Source organism: Syngnathus floridae, chromosome 8 (assembly GCF_059516105.1).
Source record: "Syngnathus floridae isolate MCC-2025c chromosome 8, RoL_Sflo_1.0, whole genome shotgun sequence".
In the NCBI taxonomy this organism is placed as follows: Eukaryota; Metazoa; Chordata; class Actinopteri; order Syngnathiformes; family Syngnathidae; genus Syngnathus; species Syngnathus floridae.
The window spans coordinates 9784575-9798265 of NC_142420.1; the positions used below are offsets into that span (position 1 = coordinate 9784575).

The following is a 13691-nucleotide window of genomic DNA, read 5'->3' on the forward strand; positions in this document are numbered from 1 at the left end:
CCTCTGTGAGTGCCCCCTTTTGGAAACTGCTCAGCTGTGAAGTGTGTTTTTTTTTTTTCATGTGTCAAGTTAACAGAGCAGAAGAGAGGAAATAATTGACAAGAGTCATTTTTATTTTTTATTTGTAAAGAGGGTTGAGCAATAATTTTACTTTTAACTTTTTTTTCCAGTATTTGATTTCTTGTACTTTTTGCCTCTCCTATTGGAGGGCAGTGAAAGAATCCAATACATTTTCAAACTGTCAGGAACAAAATGACAAAATATTTGCATTGTCACCCAAAGTAAACAGAAAGCAAGCAAGAAAGCGTCTACTTATTATCATAAATTATTATTCCCGTTTTAGCACACTCGGCCTGTGTTCATCCTTTGCTTGTTATTTATAGATCTGGTTTCTATATTTATCACACAGCAGGGCTTGACACAAGCTGCCCTGTTTAGTTTCACTTCAATGAGTTCTGTATTTGTATACGCACTATTGGGAATTGCACAAGAAACACGCTGCCAATAACGATGACCTGTTGAATATACTGCGGCTATAAAAATATCAACTATTTTCTGTAGTTGGAAAGAAAAAATAAAAGCACAAACCCACAGGGAATATTTCAGTGTATCCAGATGGTCGTTCTTTGCCTCCCTCACAGTGAGCTGAGCTTTAAAGATTGATGGGAAATGTATCACACCTCCGATTTAAGATATTGAGCCAGCTTGTTTTTTTTTAAATCACCGTTTCCCACGTCCTAATTAAGATGCATTCAATATAATAATATAATAGCTATTATGTAACCTGGCTCAGACTTTCTTAGCATTTTTCATAAACAGCATCTTGTCAACGCAGATTTTATATTCTCGCCATATGAAAGTGTGAATGTGGCCACTTTGAAAAGTGCATTCGTCAAGTGCAATGTCTTTTATATTTGTCTTACATAAGCCATGCGAAAAACTAACTTTCCTTCACAGAACACGAAGTGAGTTAGTTTTGAAAGTAAAAAAAAAAATAGAAGAAACGCTTTCATTTGTTTGTAGTTTTGAAAAGAAAGAATTACAAAACCAGCTCAACACAACTCAAGGCCAAACAATAATGACAGAGTGGTTTTGTCCTCTTCTCAATCTGGTCGTGTTTTTTTGGCACAGGCGACAAAGGTGGCATTTTTTTATGTGGCATCAATCTGCGAGAATAAATACCACCCTCCCATTTTAAAACGGTGTACCCTAGACATTATCTGACTTTTCCTGTCTTCCTCCGGGTGTTTTTAAAAAGCTTGCCATCAGAGAAAATAAGTAATGAGCCACTCCAGTCCTGTAGGTGGCGGTAATGCACGTACGTTGAAAGGTGCAATTGCCAACTTGCCAGGAAGTCATTTGCTTCATGGGTTTTTCTGAAATGTTTTCTTAAGTTTGCATGCTGCCTCTTGCTAATTAACTTCTAACTAATGATTTGCACAACCTATCTGACATGATGACACATTCATTCCTGCTTTTTTTTTTATCAAAGAGGTCATACAAAAGCACACACGCATGCAATGGCACGACTTTTTTTAATCATTACTAAAGAGTCACTTGTTCAATTTAACATTTTATCCCACAGAAGCGCTTATCTTCCTAATATCGCGGACAACTCGAGAGCTGATAGGCACCCAATCTTCGTCTTCACACCTCCTCCTCCTCCTCTCCTCCTCCGCGCACGGCCACGCGTCTTAGCGCGGCCAGGACGCGCGCGCTCACGTGGGCGCGTCTGCCAGCCCCCCGGTCGCCACAGTGGATGGGTGTCGGCGTGGAAGATGCTGTGAGCTGAATGGACGCACTTACATTCAAGGAATGTAATCATCTTCTCTTTATGCCCACTAGAAGCAGGGTAAGTTTTTCTTTTTTTGTTTGCTCCCCCCCCCCCCTCCTCCCAAATCCCTTAACTCACTCAAGTGTTTCAATGCACACTTGTCATTTAGCAGTCTGCAAAATTTGAAGTCCTGTTATTAGTAATATTTGATGTGCTTCAAACGTGATGTCGTGTTTTTTCCTAATTGACTGAGCAGTTATTGTATCAGAAAATGTCATTTGCATGGTGATTAATAAGACATGAGTATTTTCATGGATGCAATCTATCCCTGCAAGGCACGTGACTGTAAAATTATTTATTTCCTCTGTGCGTGTTTTGTTTTTCTTCCCCCAATTCCTTACAACGTGTGCCATTGCAGCCTGAAGGCGATTTGGATTACATAAAGAAAAGTAATTTTCTTGCAGATGATGAAGCACGGTTGTCACTTTCAGCCCACATGTTTTCCAAAGCTCTCCACCCATAAGAGCACAAAAGAAAGAAAAAGATAATTTCATATTGCTGGTGATGATACAAGCGATTCCATGCTTGCCTGGGATGTCCATCAATGAAATAGCTCTGATGTCCAGTTAGAGAGCTCCAGTTCACAATGTGATGACTGACTGCAGATTGGTGAGTGGGCTATTATGAGAAGAAGAGGTGTGTGTGTGTGCGTGAAGGGGGGGGTAACGTAAGGGGAGAGTGGGTGTTGCAGTTAACGCAGGATTCCACCTCTGGATAATGTGATGATGGCACTCAAATCAAAGTGACTTAGAGGGACAGCCACGCTCTCACAGTTCTGAGATTGAAAGTTCTCCTCTGGTAAAAAAAAAAATACAAATAAGCAAGAGGAAACCTTTTCAGATTAGCATACCTTGGATTAATGGATCTATTCAGTAAGCACAACACCTGGAACCTTGTCTCCTACTTGTTCTGTTACCTTCTCTGCTAAGAGCCAGAAGGCCCGCTTCATTTTTTATTCATATTTATATTAATTTTTTTTGTTCTTGTTCCTTGTTTTCTGGCAAGCAGCTTATTTCCCTTCGGGGTTCACTATTTGAAAGACGACTGTTAATGTCAACATGAAAACACGACATTAGTGTCTATTTTGAGGCGTTTACAAGCTTATATCCCAAACGTCAACTCCCCAAATGTATCTGAACTCAATAACGGTCTTTATCTGCCAGCACAAACACAGTAAAGCAAAATCATTTGAACGTGAAATCATAAACAAAGCTCTAAAACAATATTAGGCGCGTCGCAGTATCAATAAAGGCTTGCACTCACAAAAGCTTTCAACAAAATATTACAAATGGCGCACAGATGAGTTTGCATGACCAGAGACTAACATTGTAATTGTAATGGGAAACAACAAAATGCTGTGTATAAAATCTTAATTGATTGTGATGAAGACAGACTGTCATGTGATGCCACTTTGTTGTGAGGAGCCAGGAGAGCACATATCGCTAGTTTCATTTAATTTCATTTAAGACTGTCAGCGGTAATAGATTCAATATGTGTTCAAATTGCAGTTTAACGATAAACAGTTAAACGTACGAAAATGCCTCGCAGCTTAATGAGTGCAGATTAAATGGCATCTTGACATTGGGAAATGTCTCCGCTTCATTCTGACAACGCATTGAAGTATTCTGACAATCAGGCCAAACCTGAGCATTTTTCTTCCTTTGCGATCAAAGTTCGGAAAAGTCTCGTATCCCTCACAAACATTATCATCAGGAAATAATTGAATTATGGAAATTACTGAGTTATTTGCATTATGTCGAGACGTGATCAGCCATAAGTAAGCTGATTCAAATTTTCTTGTTTGGATTTCCTCTGGCTCCATACTGCTTCCTACTGGTCACACTTGAAATTACACCAAATATCTGCAATGGCAGCTGATGTCTCATCATGTATGTTGTGTGCTGTGTTGTTCCCCCAAATTCATGCTGAGCTCAGATATTTTCTTCCTCCTTTTTTCTTATTTCAAAGGCGATTGTTGACTTCCCGTTCAGTAGCCCCCTGTTGGTCATTGTTCTTCTGTATCTCTTGAATGGGTTGTCTGTTCCATTTTATTGTACTCTATGGAACAAAAAAATCATCACGCTATTCTTCTTCTTCATATTGATTCCAGAACACACCGGAAGATATTTTTTTAATAGAAGGAAATTCTCAGGAACTCGCCGGCTTTGAATATGCTGCTATCAGCCAAGACTGGGAGCTCCTGACACATCAGTCACTCAGTCACTTGTTCCTATTAGAGTTGTCATGAATTCTACCAAACGACGTGACGATTCTCGGCGTTGCACACCACAGCTGACAAGTGTAACTGTAAAGTGCTCACTCGCAGAAGCGACTCGACTGGTTCTAATTAGTAACCGGTTCTTGTACCCAACCTTTGCAGCCAAGCAAGCGTTCTAACTCCTAGAAAAACGTGTACAACTTTTCCGAGTGTTTCTGTGACCCTTCTTCCACGTGGCATCCTCGCCGGTCAACCGCAGTCAAGCCAAAACTTCTCTTGAATACATTTGCCGTGTATCAGAGGGCTCCGGAGGATACTCCAAATAGACCAAATACTTTAACGCTGAATAACAAACAGTCCTTTTACTTTTTACACGTAAGGGTATGTCTAGTTTTAGCACCTGAGCTTTGACTCGAGCGTTGATGAGTGTTTGAAAAATGCATTTCAGTGTACACCACTTGTGCATTACTCATCGCAGGAGGATTTTCAGTGACCTTAACACATTGCTGCATCTACTTTAAAAGCTGTTAACTTTGTGTAGGAGGCTTTGGAGAAACAGGCCGTAAAATTTACAGGGTATTTTTGTGGGGTTTTTTAAACGCCTGGTGACTTCATTTCTCGCAGCGTCACGCACCATCTCATCCTTTATACCTCTAATTGATAGACTGCTGACTTATTAAACAAAACCACAGTGGGCTGCTTTCATTACCGTATTTTCCGCACTATAAGGCGCACCGGATTATAAGGTGCACCTTAAATAAATGGCCCATTTTAAAACTTTGTCCATATCTAAGGTGCACCGGATTCTCAGGCGCATAGAATAAATAATTCAACGTTGCTCAAACGTCAATGCAATCACAATATAGTAACACTCGAAATAGTGAAAACAATAACATTATATCAATAACAACATTGCTCAAACGTTAATATCACACAACACACAAAATAAACACATAAATCTTTCTTTAATAAGATAGTCCTCATCCACGAATCCATATTAGTCCATATATAAGGCGCACTGTTGGCTTTTGAGAAAATTGGAGGTTTTTAGGTGCGCCTTATAGTGCGGAAAATACGGTAATAGTCAACCTCCTGTTGGCACATCCAAGAATGCCGATGGGCTTCCTCTATGATGTCAGGGTATCTATTTGGAAGTACCGTGTTGTGGATTAAAGCCTGCGACGCAGCAGGAGGTAGCCAAATAGAACTAATCAGCTTGTTCCGAGGTGCGCTATGCTAACAGGCTGCTAGCTTTGCCTGCACAAGACACAGCAGGTGGTCGGCTTTAATTTAAGGCTAGAAAAGTTTGTGATTTACCACAATGAAAACACGTTAGAAAAGAAAATTGCTGGGTTTCAACACAAAGCCTAGTAAAACGGAATTACTTTTAATCTCGTCGCTTTGTGTTTGAAGACCATATCAAATCTGGAGGCCACCTGCTTGTCACGTATTAACGTAAAATATAGTCGAATGCTGACTGGACACAGTACGTCTGCATTTTGCCACAAATGGATAAGCATTTGAAAATGGATGGAACGCTTTGTCTGAAACTAAGAAAAATTCTGAGACAAGCTCTTCACTACATTTAGTGCCCTTCAACCAGTTTCAATGCAAATGGATTGAGAAACATTACCAACCGTTCCAAAGTCCTTGATGCATAAAGAATCACTTGTTTGAAAAAGCTTTCAGCTTTGCAGGACCTTCATGAAGTCATTAAAAGAATTTGGTGGGTTCAAGTTGTGTCGTTCCCATGATGAATCAAGTTAACATGACAAAATGATGTACTTGTTAAAGACCTTTACTCGCAGTGATGGGGAACCCAAGTGTGATGAACTAAAGGTTGCACAAAGCTGTTAGAAAAAAAAAATCTGCAAAATAACCTCATTTTGCATTTAGGCAAAAGAACCAGGAAAGGTGGGTTTGCTTCCCCTTCATGCAACCCTGCATAAATCAGCGAGATATTTCTCAGAGATGAAGTCAGGGTGTCCTTGAGCAAGATGCAGAATCTGTACCAATTATGGTTGGCACCTTAAATGACAGCCTCAGCCAACTATTTAGCACCACTAGATGTGTGTGTGTGCATGCATGAAAATGATTGACTGGAATATTGAATATAAAACTACCACAACATTTTCATAAAAATGGCATTTCATTTAAATTTCAAATATAAAATGGATTAGACCGCACCTTTTTGCATCAAAGTTAAAAAGGTCCTATGAGTAGTACAGTCCATTGCCTTTTGTTTTTAATTGCAGCGCAATTATTAATGTTCCAAATGTAAACAAAACAATTTGATTCTGAAAACCGTATGTAACATAAAGTGGTGTGATCAAACAAATAATTAGTCCTGTATGAAATAATCCCCTAACCTACTGCTTGACTTTCATGTGTTTGGATTGTTTTCAGTGCATTGCATTATCTGCAATGAGCAGGCTTTGGTTAGGCAAAGCTGTTCATGAGCTAAACAAAGGCGAACGGAAGGGGAGATGTCATTGGAGTGCCTTCTACCCACTGGAAACATGTGATAACATCTAGCATGTTGTTTAGCACATGAAAGTTATGCTACGATGATGATTTTTTTTATGCCACACCGCACAATTATTTTCTATTTACCATCAATATTCTTTTTTTAGCTTGTGACCACGAGCGTAGTCGTTACCCGGAAGCCACAAAGCAATCTCTTGCTTCAGATCACAGCAAGTTAGAGGTCATAAATGTTGTCAAACAAAGCCACAAATGTACCATTATAGCTATTTGGAACTCAGCACCATCCTTCTCTTCATCAGTACTAAGCCAGACATGCTGTTTGTTTTTCTTCACATTTAAAAAGCTCGTGACAAAAAAAAAAAGTGTTCAGTGGAGCATTAATTAAAGAGTCGTGAGTGAATTTAAACAGTTTGATAAAATGACATATTTGCACATGGGTAATTTGAATTAATCCGCGTTTTCAATTTTGACACATTGTCAAGTAGTCCGTGTTGAAAAGTGTTTTGGATGCTTTGAACACAACCTATTATCTTGAAGGCTTTCCACATCTGAGCTTGTCAGCAAAGTCACCTTGCCAATTTTTAATAAGCTGTTTAACAACTACTGTGATGTTTTTTTGTGTAGAAAGAAACATGAGTGCCCACGAAGTTTTTTTTTTTTTTTAATCTGGTCGGTCAATTTAGAACAATCTCACTCTGTAGTTTCATTATCATTATTTAGCAAGTCTCTAAAACTTGATTAAAATTGTGTCTCTAGAAAGGGTAAAATCTCCATTTGTGAGCACTTGTAATTTGCTTAAATGTTTCCTCGACCTTGCGAGTTGATTGTGTTGTGCCGCTAAATCTCGCTTCATCATTTCCAGCATCACTATATCCTGATTGTTTCTAGGGCTTTCGACACTACACTTCCTGTTGATGTGCTCTTTTCAGTCGTTGTTGAATGTAAAAAAAAAATTCGGACGGAATACACGCCCCCTTTTTAAATACCCCTATTGTGAAGCTTTCAATAAATGTCTAAAGATGCTTCGCAAAGATAAAATTCACCCCTAGGCAGTGTTAAGCAGGAAATCTTTTGTTTCACAGTTAATGGAAAACGCGTGTTAAAAAACATAAGTGCTGCATTTGCATTCTTGTTGAAAAGCAAAAAATAGAATTGCTTGAGCGGGGGGCTTTTTTTCAAATCATTACTTCAACAACAGATAGACATAGATAGAGATTGTATTATTTCTATGTTTATTGTTTTATTATCTATTATTTCCATTATCATGCGCTTCCTCAATTGAAAAGGATTTGTGCTGGGGTTTTTTTTTATACATTTTTTTTTAGACTGGCATTATGTCATAATTCATAAATCTAGTTTACAATGGAAAATCACCCTCAGCATACACAAAAATATCAAAATAAGTTACTAAACTCAAAGAGCAGAACCTTCTAATGTGTTTTTTGTTCAGTAGCCTGGAGATGTGAAGATATAAACTTCCATTAGACAGGCTGGCAGGTCAATAACTGTAATCTGTCAGTGCAGCTCGAGTCAGGTCTTGAAATTACAAGACTTAATTAATTATTACCGAGATCGTGATTAAGCGGAAAACCTCGATTGGCCGAGCACATCAATCACATGGCAACGATTTTGGCTGAACAGGCGTGTAGAAGAGTTTTGTTCTTCCTTCTATTTACACCACAGCACTTAAAATCATTTGCCTCATTTGCCTTGATGTAGTTTATGTACACGCCGTACCTTATTAGGTAACCCGAGTGGATATCCGTCAAATGAGGCGAGCCAGGAGCGAGAAGCATGAGTCACACTTGAGTTTTATAGGACTAATAATTGTAAGTGGATTGGGCTAATGTCCTTTGTTTTGTTTTTCAATGTCGTGTTTCCATCCATCCATCCATCTTCTTCCGCTTATCCGGGGTCGGGTCGCGGGGGCAGCAGCTTTAGGAGGGACTCCCAGACTTCCCTCTCCCCAGCCACTTCATCCAGCTCATCCCGGGGGATCCCCAGGCGTTCCCAGGCCAGCTGAGAGACATAGTCTCTCCAGCGCGTCCTGGGTCGTCCCCGGGGTCTCCTACCGGTGGGACATGCCCGGAACACCTCCCCAGGGAGGCGTCCAGGAGGCATCCTGATAAGATGCCCGAGCCACCTCATCTGGCTCCTCTCAATGTCGTGTTTATGTGGGCAATTTTTCCAAATGTAAATTTTTTACAATCATTACAGCTAATTCAAATTTGCCATCCCATAAGGAAATTAGTTTTGACGGATTCATTAAACATACATTAAACACGAGGCTGATTATTACTCACTGAGTATAAAAACTACCAAAAAATGTTTGCTGATGATAAACAAATCTCATAGCTCTCAAATAAAAAAAAAAAAACATTTTCTCATTGCATAATCATGAAAACTTATGAATTATTAATAACCAGTGGATTCCAAAACTCTCCCACTCTCAAAGAATGTGCATGGGAGAATTCGGTTTACCATATGGCCATGGTTGATTTGCATACAAGTATTAATCACTTTATTCAAATATTCATTCCAGAAAGTCACAATGATTAGATAACAGAGATTATCATAAATGCACCGTGCAAATGAGCCAATTCTGATACCCATGATAAATAATCAACCTGGAAGGGTTTTCCAACTTGCTGCATCTTTCACGAGAAATAACACAATTATGATGTTTAGCTAGCTAGAAAAGCGACTTTGAATTTGTACGCGGTCACTGTTGGTGGTTTTCACAAATGCTGTGTGTGCATTTATTCAATTATATGATTTTTTAATGTGAAAGTGTCTTTTGCATCACCGTGATAAATTTTCAAAGTAGAAAAAAGGTTTTCATCACCTTACAAGGTGCCTTTTGCCATGTAGCCTCACTTCAATACTAAATAGAAAAAAGCAGACGAAACCAAAGGAGTGTTTCTGTGCCCTTTTATCGTCCGGGCATTATTTATTTGCTGCTGTCTGGAGATGCAAATAAATGTCAGTCACGGCACAGTTCTCTTTCTTCCCAAACAGACGCTCGTGATTGTGCTAGTGCCCATTTCGCTGCAGTTTCACACTTGCTCTTAAGAGGACAGTAAGAATGAGATTAAATGTCACGGTATTGACCCTCTTTGACTCTTGCGCAACTTTTTGACATTTTTGTGTTTGGATCTAACCTGACTACAATTCTTTCAACACTGCAGTCAGAACTTGTTTTGCCCATTCTGTGAATTTTTGCACAAGCCTTTTTTTTTTCTTCATAAAAAAGAAATTACATCTACTCTGGTCCAATGCGGCTTATCTTCAGATGTCCTTGAGCGAAATACCTGCAGCTTAGAACATTTGATGACAAAAGCAGATAAATTGCTCAGCAACATGCTGACACCGTACGTGCATTCTGTCAACGCACTGTATAATAATCCGTATAATTATTTATGTATTCAAGCATGAGTATCTCCAACTGCACCTTATGTCACGGTGTGCAAAAAAATAATCTACATTAACACATATGGTGAGCTCTAATAACTTCATTCAGAGGGTGGAAAACAAAATATATCTTCTAAAGACCACAATACATGTATTTTTGGTCAAATCAGAGGAAAGCATTTCATTTCGGGGAAACCATTTAGTTAAAAAAAATTAGAATTTCACAGTCAATGAAGCATACCCAACCGCAGCTGAATCTTAAAAAAAAAAAATGTTTTGTTAAAATTTGCAGTCAAGTATGAATGACAGAAAATGTAATAAAATTTTATTCAGTCTATCTAAAAACAAATAATTGGATGTAGACATTTCAACTTAATTCAAATGTATTTATTCATTTTGATTTTTAAAAATAAAAAATAATCTACCCCATCTACCAGCAACCAAATAGTCTCAGCGAAGAGTTTGGCTGCTTCTGCTTTTATCACATTAAAAGTACGGTAGGTCTACTTCTGGTGTTTCTATAGCAACAGTTCCCACTCATGTCTTCAGGACGTGTTATGCCCAGCGTGAGGGAGTGCAGCCATGACACTCATACCTGAGGATTTGGATTCAAACTCAAATTAATAGAGAATTATGAATCAAAGGAAAGCTCCCAAACTGCCGGTCTAGTTTGAACCTCCCAAAATATATAAAATTTTAATCATATGAGGCAATATGGCGAACAATTTTCTTTTTGTAGGTACAGGAATATTTTTTTTTTAATCTCATTCACTATCTTCTCTCTCTGTTTTGCTATCAGTCTATTCCAGGTACCGATGAGCGAGCGAGAGGTAATATAATGGCAGAGCTCACGTGGAGGACGGATGAGTGCAGGACCTCCACTGCTGTCTAAAAAATCACTGCAGACCCCATAGACATTTACCAGGTGTGTAGTTTTGAATTGGAATAAAACAGCTCAAACCTCACATTAAGTATTTCAAATCTCGACCTTGAATGTTAAAAAACACTTTAGTTGAAAAGATGTTTTGCTAGCATAAAAGCACATCATTTGTCAAATGTTATGAAGTTTTAAAACGTGTTTGGAATGCTGAACTCAGATGACTTCAGCTCACCTGGAATGCTAAAATTTAGCATTAGCATCATATGTGCTTATTTTCATATTGTTGTGAATGGACATGAGAATTTTGTTTTTTTTTAATTCCGCTCAGAATGGATTTTCCCAACTGCACTGAAGGGGTGTTTGCGACCAGCAGCGGTGATTATGATGCCCTGGAGCCCGCCAAACCGCCCCCCAAGAAGATCGTCCTTTCGGTGACCCTCTCCGTGCTGGCCATCGTCACCACCTTCCTCAACTGCTTGGTGATCACCGCCATCGCCGTCACCCGCAAGTTGCATCACCCCGCCAACTACCTCATCTGCTCCCTGGCGGTGACCGACCTGCTGGTGGCCGTTCTGGTCATGCCCTTTAGCATCATATACATTCAGAAAGAAACCTGGGTCATGGGTAAGGTGGTGTGCACCATCTGGCTGAGCGTGGACATCACGTGCTGCACGTGCTCCATCCTCCACTTGGCCGCCATCGCCGTCGACCGCTACAGGGCCATCACAGATGCCGTGGAGTACTCGCGAAAACGTACAGGTGCCCGAGCAGGAGCCATGGTGGCCGTCGTGTGGCTCTTGTCCATCCTCATCTCGCTTCCTCCTCTGTTGTGGAGGTACTACACGGGGGATGCGGATCAGGAAGACCAGTGCATCATCCTCCACCACCACATCGCTTTTACTCTGTACTCCACCCTCGGGGCGTTTTACATCCCCCTTTTGCTCATCCTCATCCTCTACTTTAAAATCTACCGGGCCGCTCAGACCCTGTACATGCGTCGGGAGGCCAGCAGGGCGAGCCGTCACTCGTGCATGACCAACGGGAGCTCCATCCCTTCCACCTACCCCGCCGGAGACGGCGGGCCTCGGAGTCCGGACCCCGTCAGCCCGCAAGATAAATCTTTCTCCGATCCCTCGACGGAGGAGGCGCCACGCGAACGCATGCGTATTTCGGTGAAAAAGTTCCACTGCAAGAGCCGTCGGCACGACTCGCGCAGTGAGTCACGGAGGAGCCAGCTCTCGCAAGGACCACGCATCTCGGGCGCGAGGGAACGCAAGGCTGCATCCACGCTGGGTTTGATCATCGGAGCGTTTGTCATTTGCTGGTTGCCCTTTTTTGTCAAGGAGGTGATCGTCAACACGTGCGGCTCTTGCGGCACGTCGATGGAGATGGCTGACTTTCTGACGTGGCTGGGTTACATCAACTCACTCATCAACCCCCTCATCTACACCATCTTTAATGAGGACTTCAAAAAGGCTTTCCAGAGACTGGTTAGGTGTAGTAGTTATCTCTGATGGTTAATGCACTGTAACTTGTAATCAGATGCCTGAAGTGGAGTTGAGGAAAAGGCTGAAATTTGGCTCGCACTCGAGGCGGATGAAGTGGAAGCCAACACTCCACTTGGCACTTCAGCAGCCTCAAAGCATCAGAGAAAAGATTTGGATCAAAAATATTCCCTGTTATAAATAGAATAGCCTCTCATTGGTGTTGATTGGAGTGAGTGGTAGGATGCTGACATCCGTTTTTTTTAAGAATGCCATAGCTGACCTTTTCCCCACCAACTATTTGAGCACTGTCAAGCCATCTGAAAGGTCTTGAAATAGCTGCCTCTTCCATCTAATGGCTTCCCGTCATTCTTGCCCAAATTGGTGACAACACGGAATGTGTAAAAAAAAAAAAAAGAAAATGCAATGATCATAGAAACAAATATGTTATTGACAGAAAAAGTGTAAAGTATCATTTATAATGAATTGGAAGAGCTGATTGTATTGTATAAAGATGAACTGAGAGTTTATATTATTATTATTATTGCCTACACAGAAAATATACTGCACGCGGAGGCCCCCAAAAACTTGTGCTTGCATCAATTTAAAATGTTTTTGATTATTTTTGTACATCCTATACTGTATGTTTTCCTCATATAGTCCTTTATTTATTTATTTATTTATTTATTTATTTATTTATTTATTTATTTATTTATTTATTTTAATTTATTTTATTTGTTTGTTTGTTTGTTTGTTTTATTTATTTATTTTTACCTTTGAGTGGTTCAGCACTTTGACTATTTGTGTCCCAGCTCACGCCCACCACTCGTCCAGCTTTAACTTAATTAATGATGGTGAAAATCACTGGTGGAGAAATCCTCATTATGCCCACTCAAGTACTTGGAACAAAACTACTATTTCTTTACAGCCTCCAGGAGGGCAGATAATACCCTCATGGAAATTTTGAAGATGAGTCAAGTGTGAGGGTGTATACGAAAGAGACGAGGTGTCTCGTAAAACTGTCTTGCTGAGTAGTCAGTCGTTGTACAAAGTTTATTTGTTGTGTGTTACCTTCTCATCAATCACCAATAAACATTCCTCACATGAATGATTTTTTCCGACTATTATTAAGTGAATCCAACATTTTGAGCACAAATTGAGAGTCTTCAATAAATCGAATTTGCAGGTTTTGGGAATATGGGAGGAAGATGGAGTACCCAGAAAAATCCCACAGAAGCACGTGGGGGAAGACTATGCAAACTTCAAACCCAGATTGGACCCTCGAAGAATATGTTTGTAATTGAGGTTTGCATCTCCAATTTAAGTGAAATGACCAATTCATAATGTGATTTTATATGAATTTATAATCATTTAATT

At 40.0% G+C, this 13691-nt stretch overlaps 1 protein-coding gene across 1 annotated transcript; it reads left to right on the forward strand.

The window, feature by feature from the left end:
• Positions 1–1328: 1328 nt before the first annotated feature.
• htr1fa (5-hydroxytryptamine (serotonin) receptor 1Fa) lies at positions 1329–13425 on the forward strand. The gene is made up of 3 exons (XM_088383784.1): positions 1329–1852; positions 10750–10875; positions 11159–13425. Exon 3 carries the CDS (start codon positions 11160–11162, stop codon positions 12342–12344), a length of 1185 nt encoding a protein of 394 aa, XP_088239910.1. The 5' UTR covers positions 1329–1852; positions 10750–10875; position 11159; the 3' UTR covers positions 12345–13425.
• The last annotated feature ends 266 nt before the right edge of the window (positions 13426–13691 follow it).

What these genes read in the sequence shown, in the direction of transcription:
- htr1fa (XM_088383784.1), top strand. Translation starts at nt 11,160, where the DNA reads ATGGATTTTCCCAACTGCACTGAAGGGGTGTTTGCGACCAGCAGCGGT.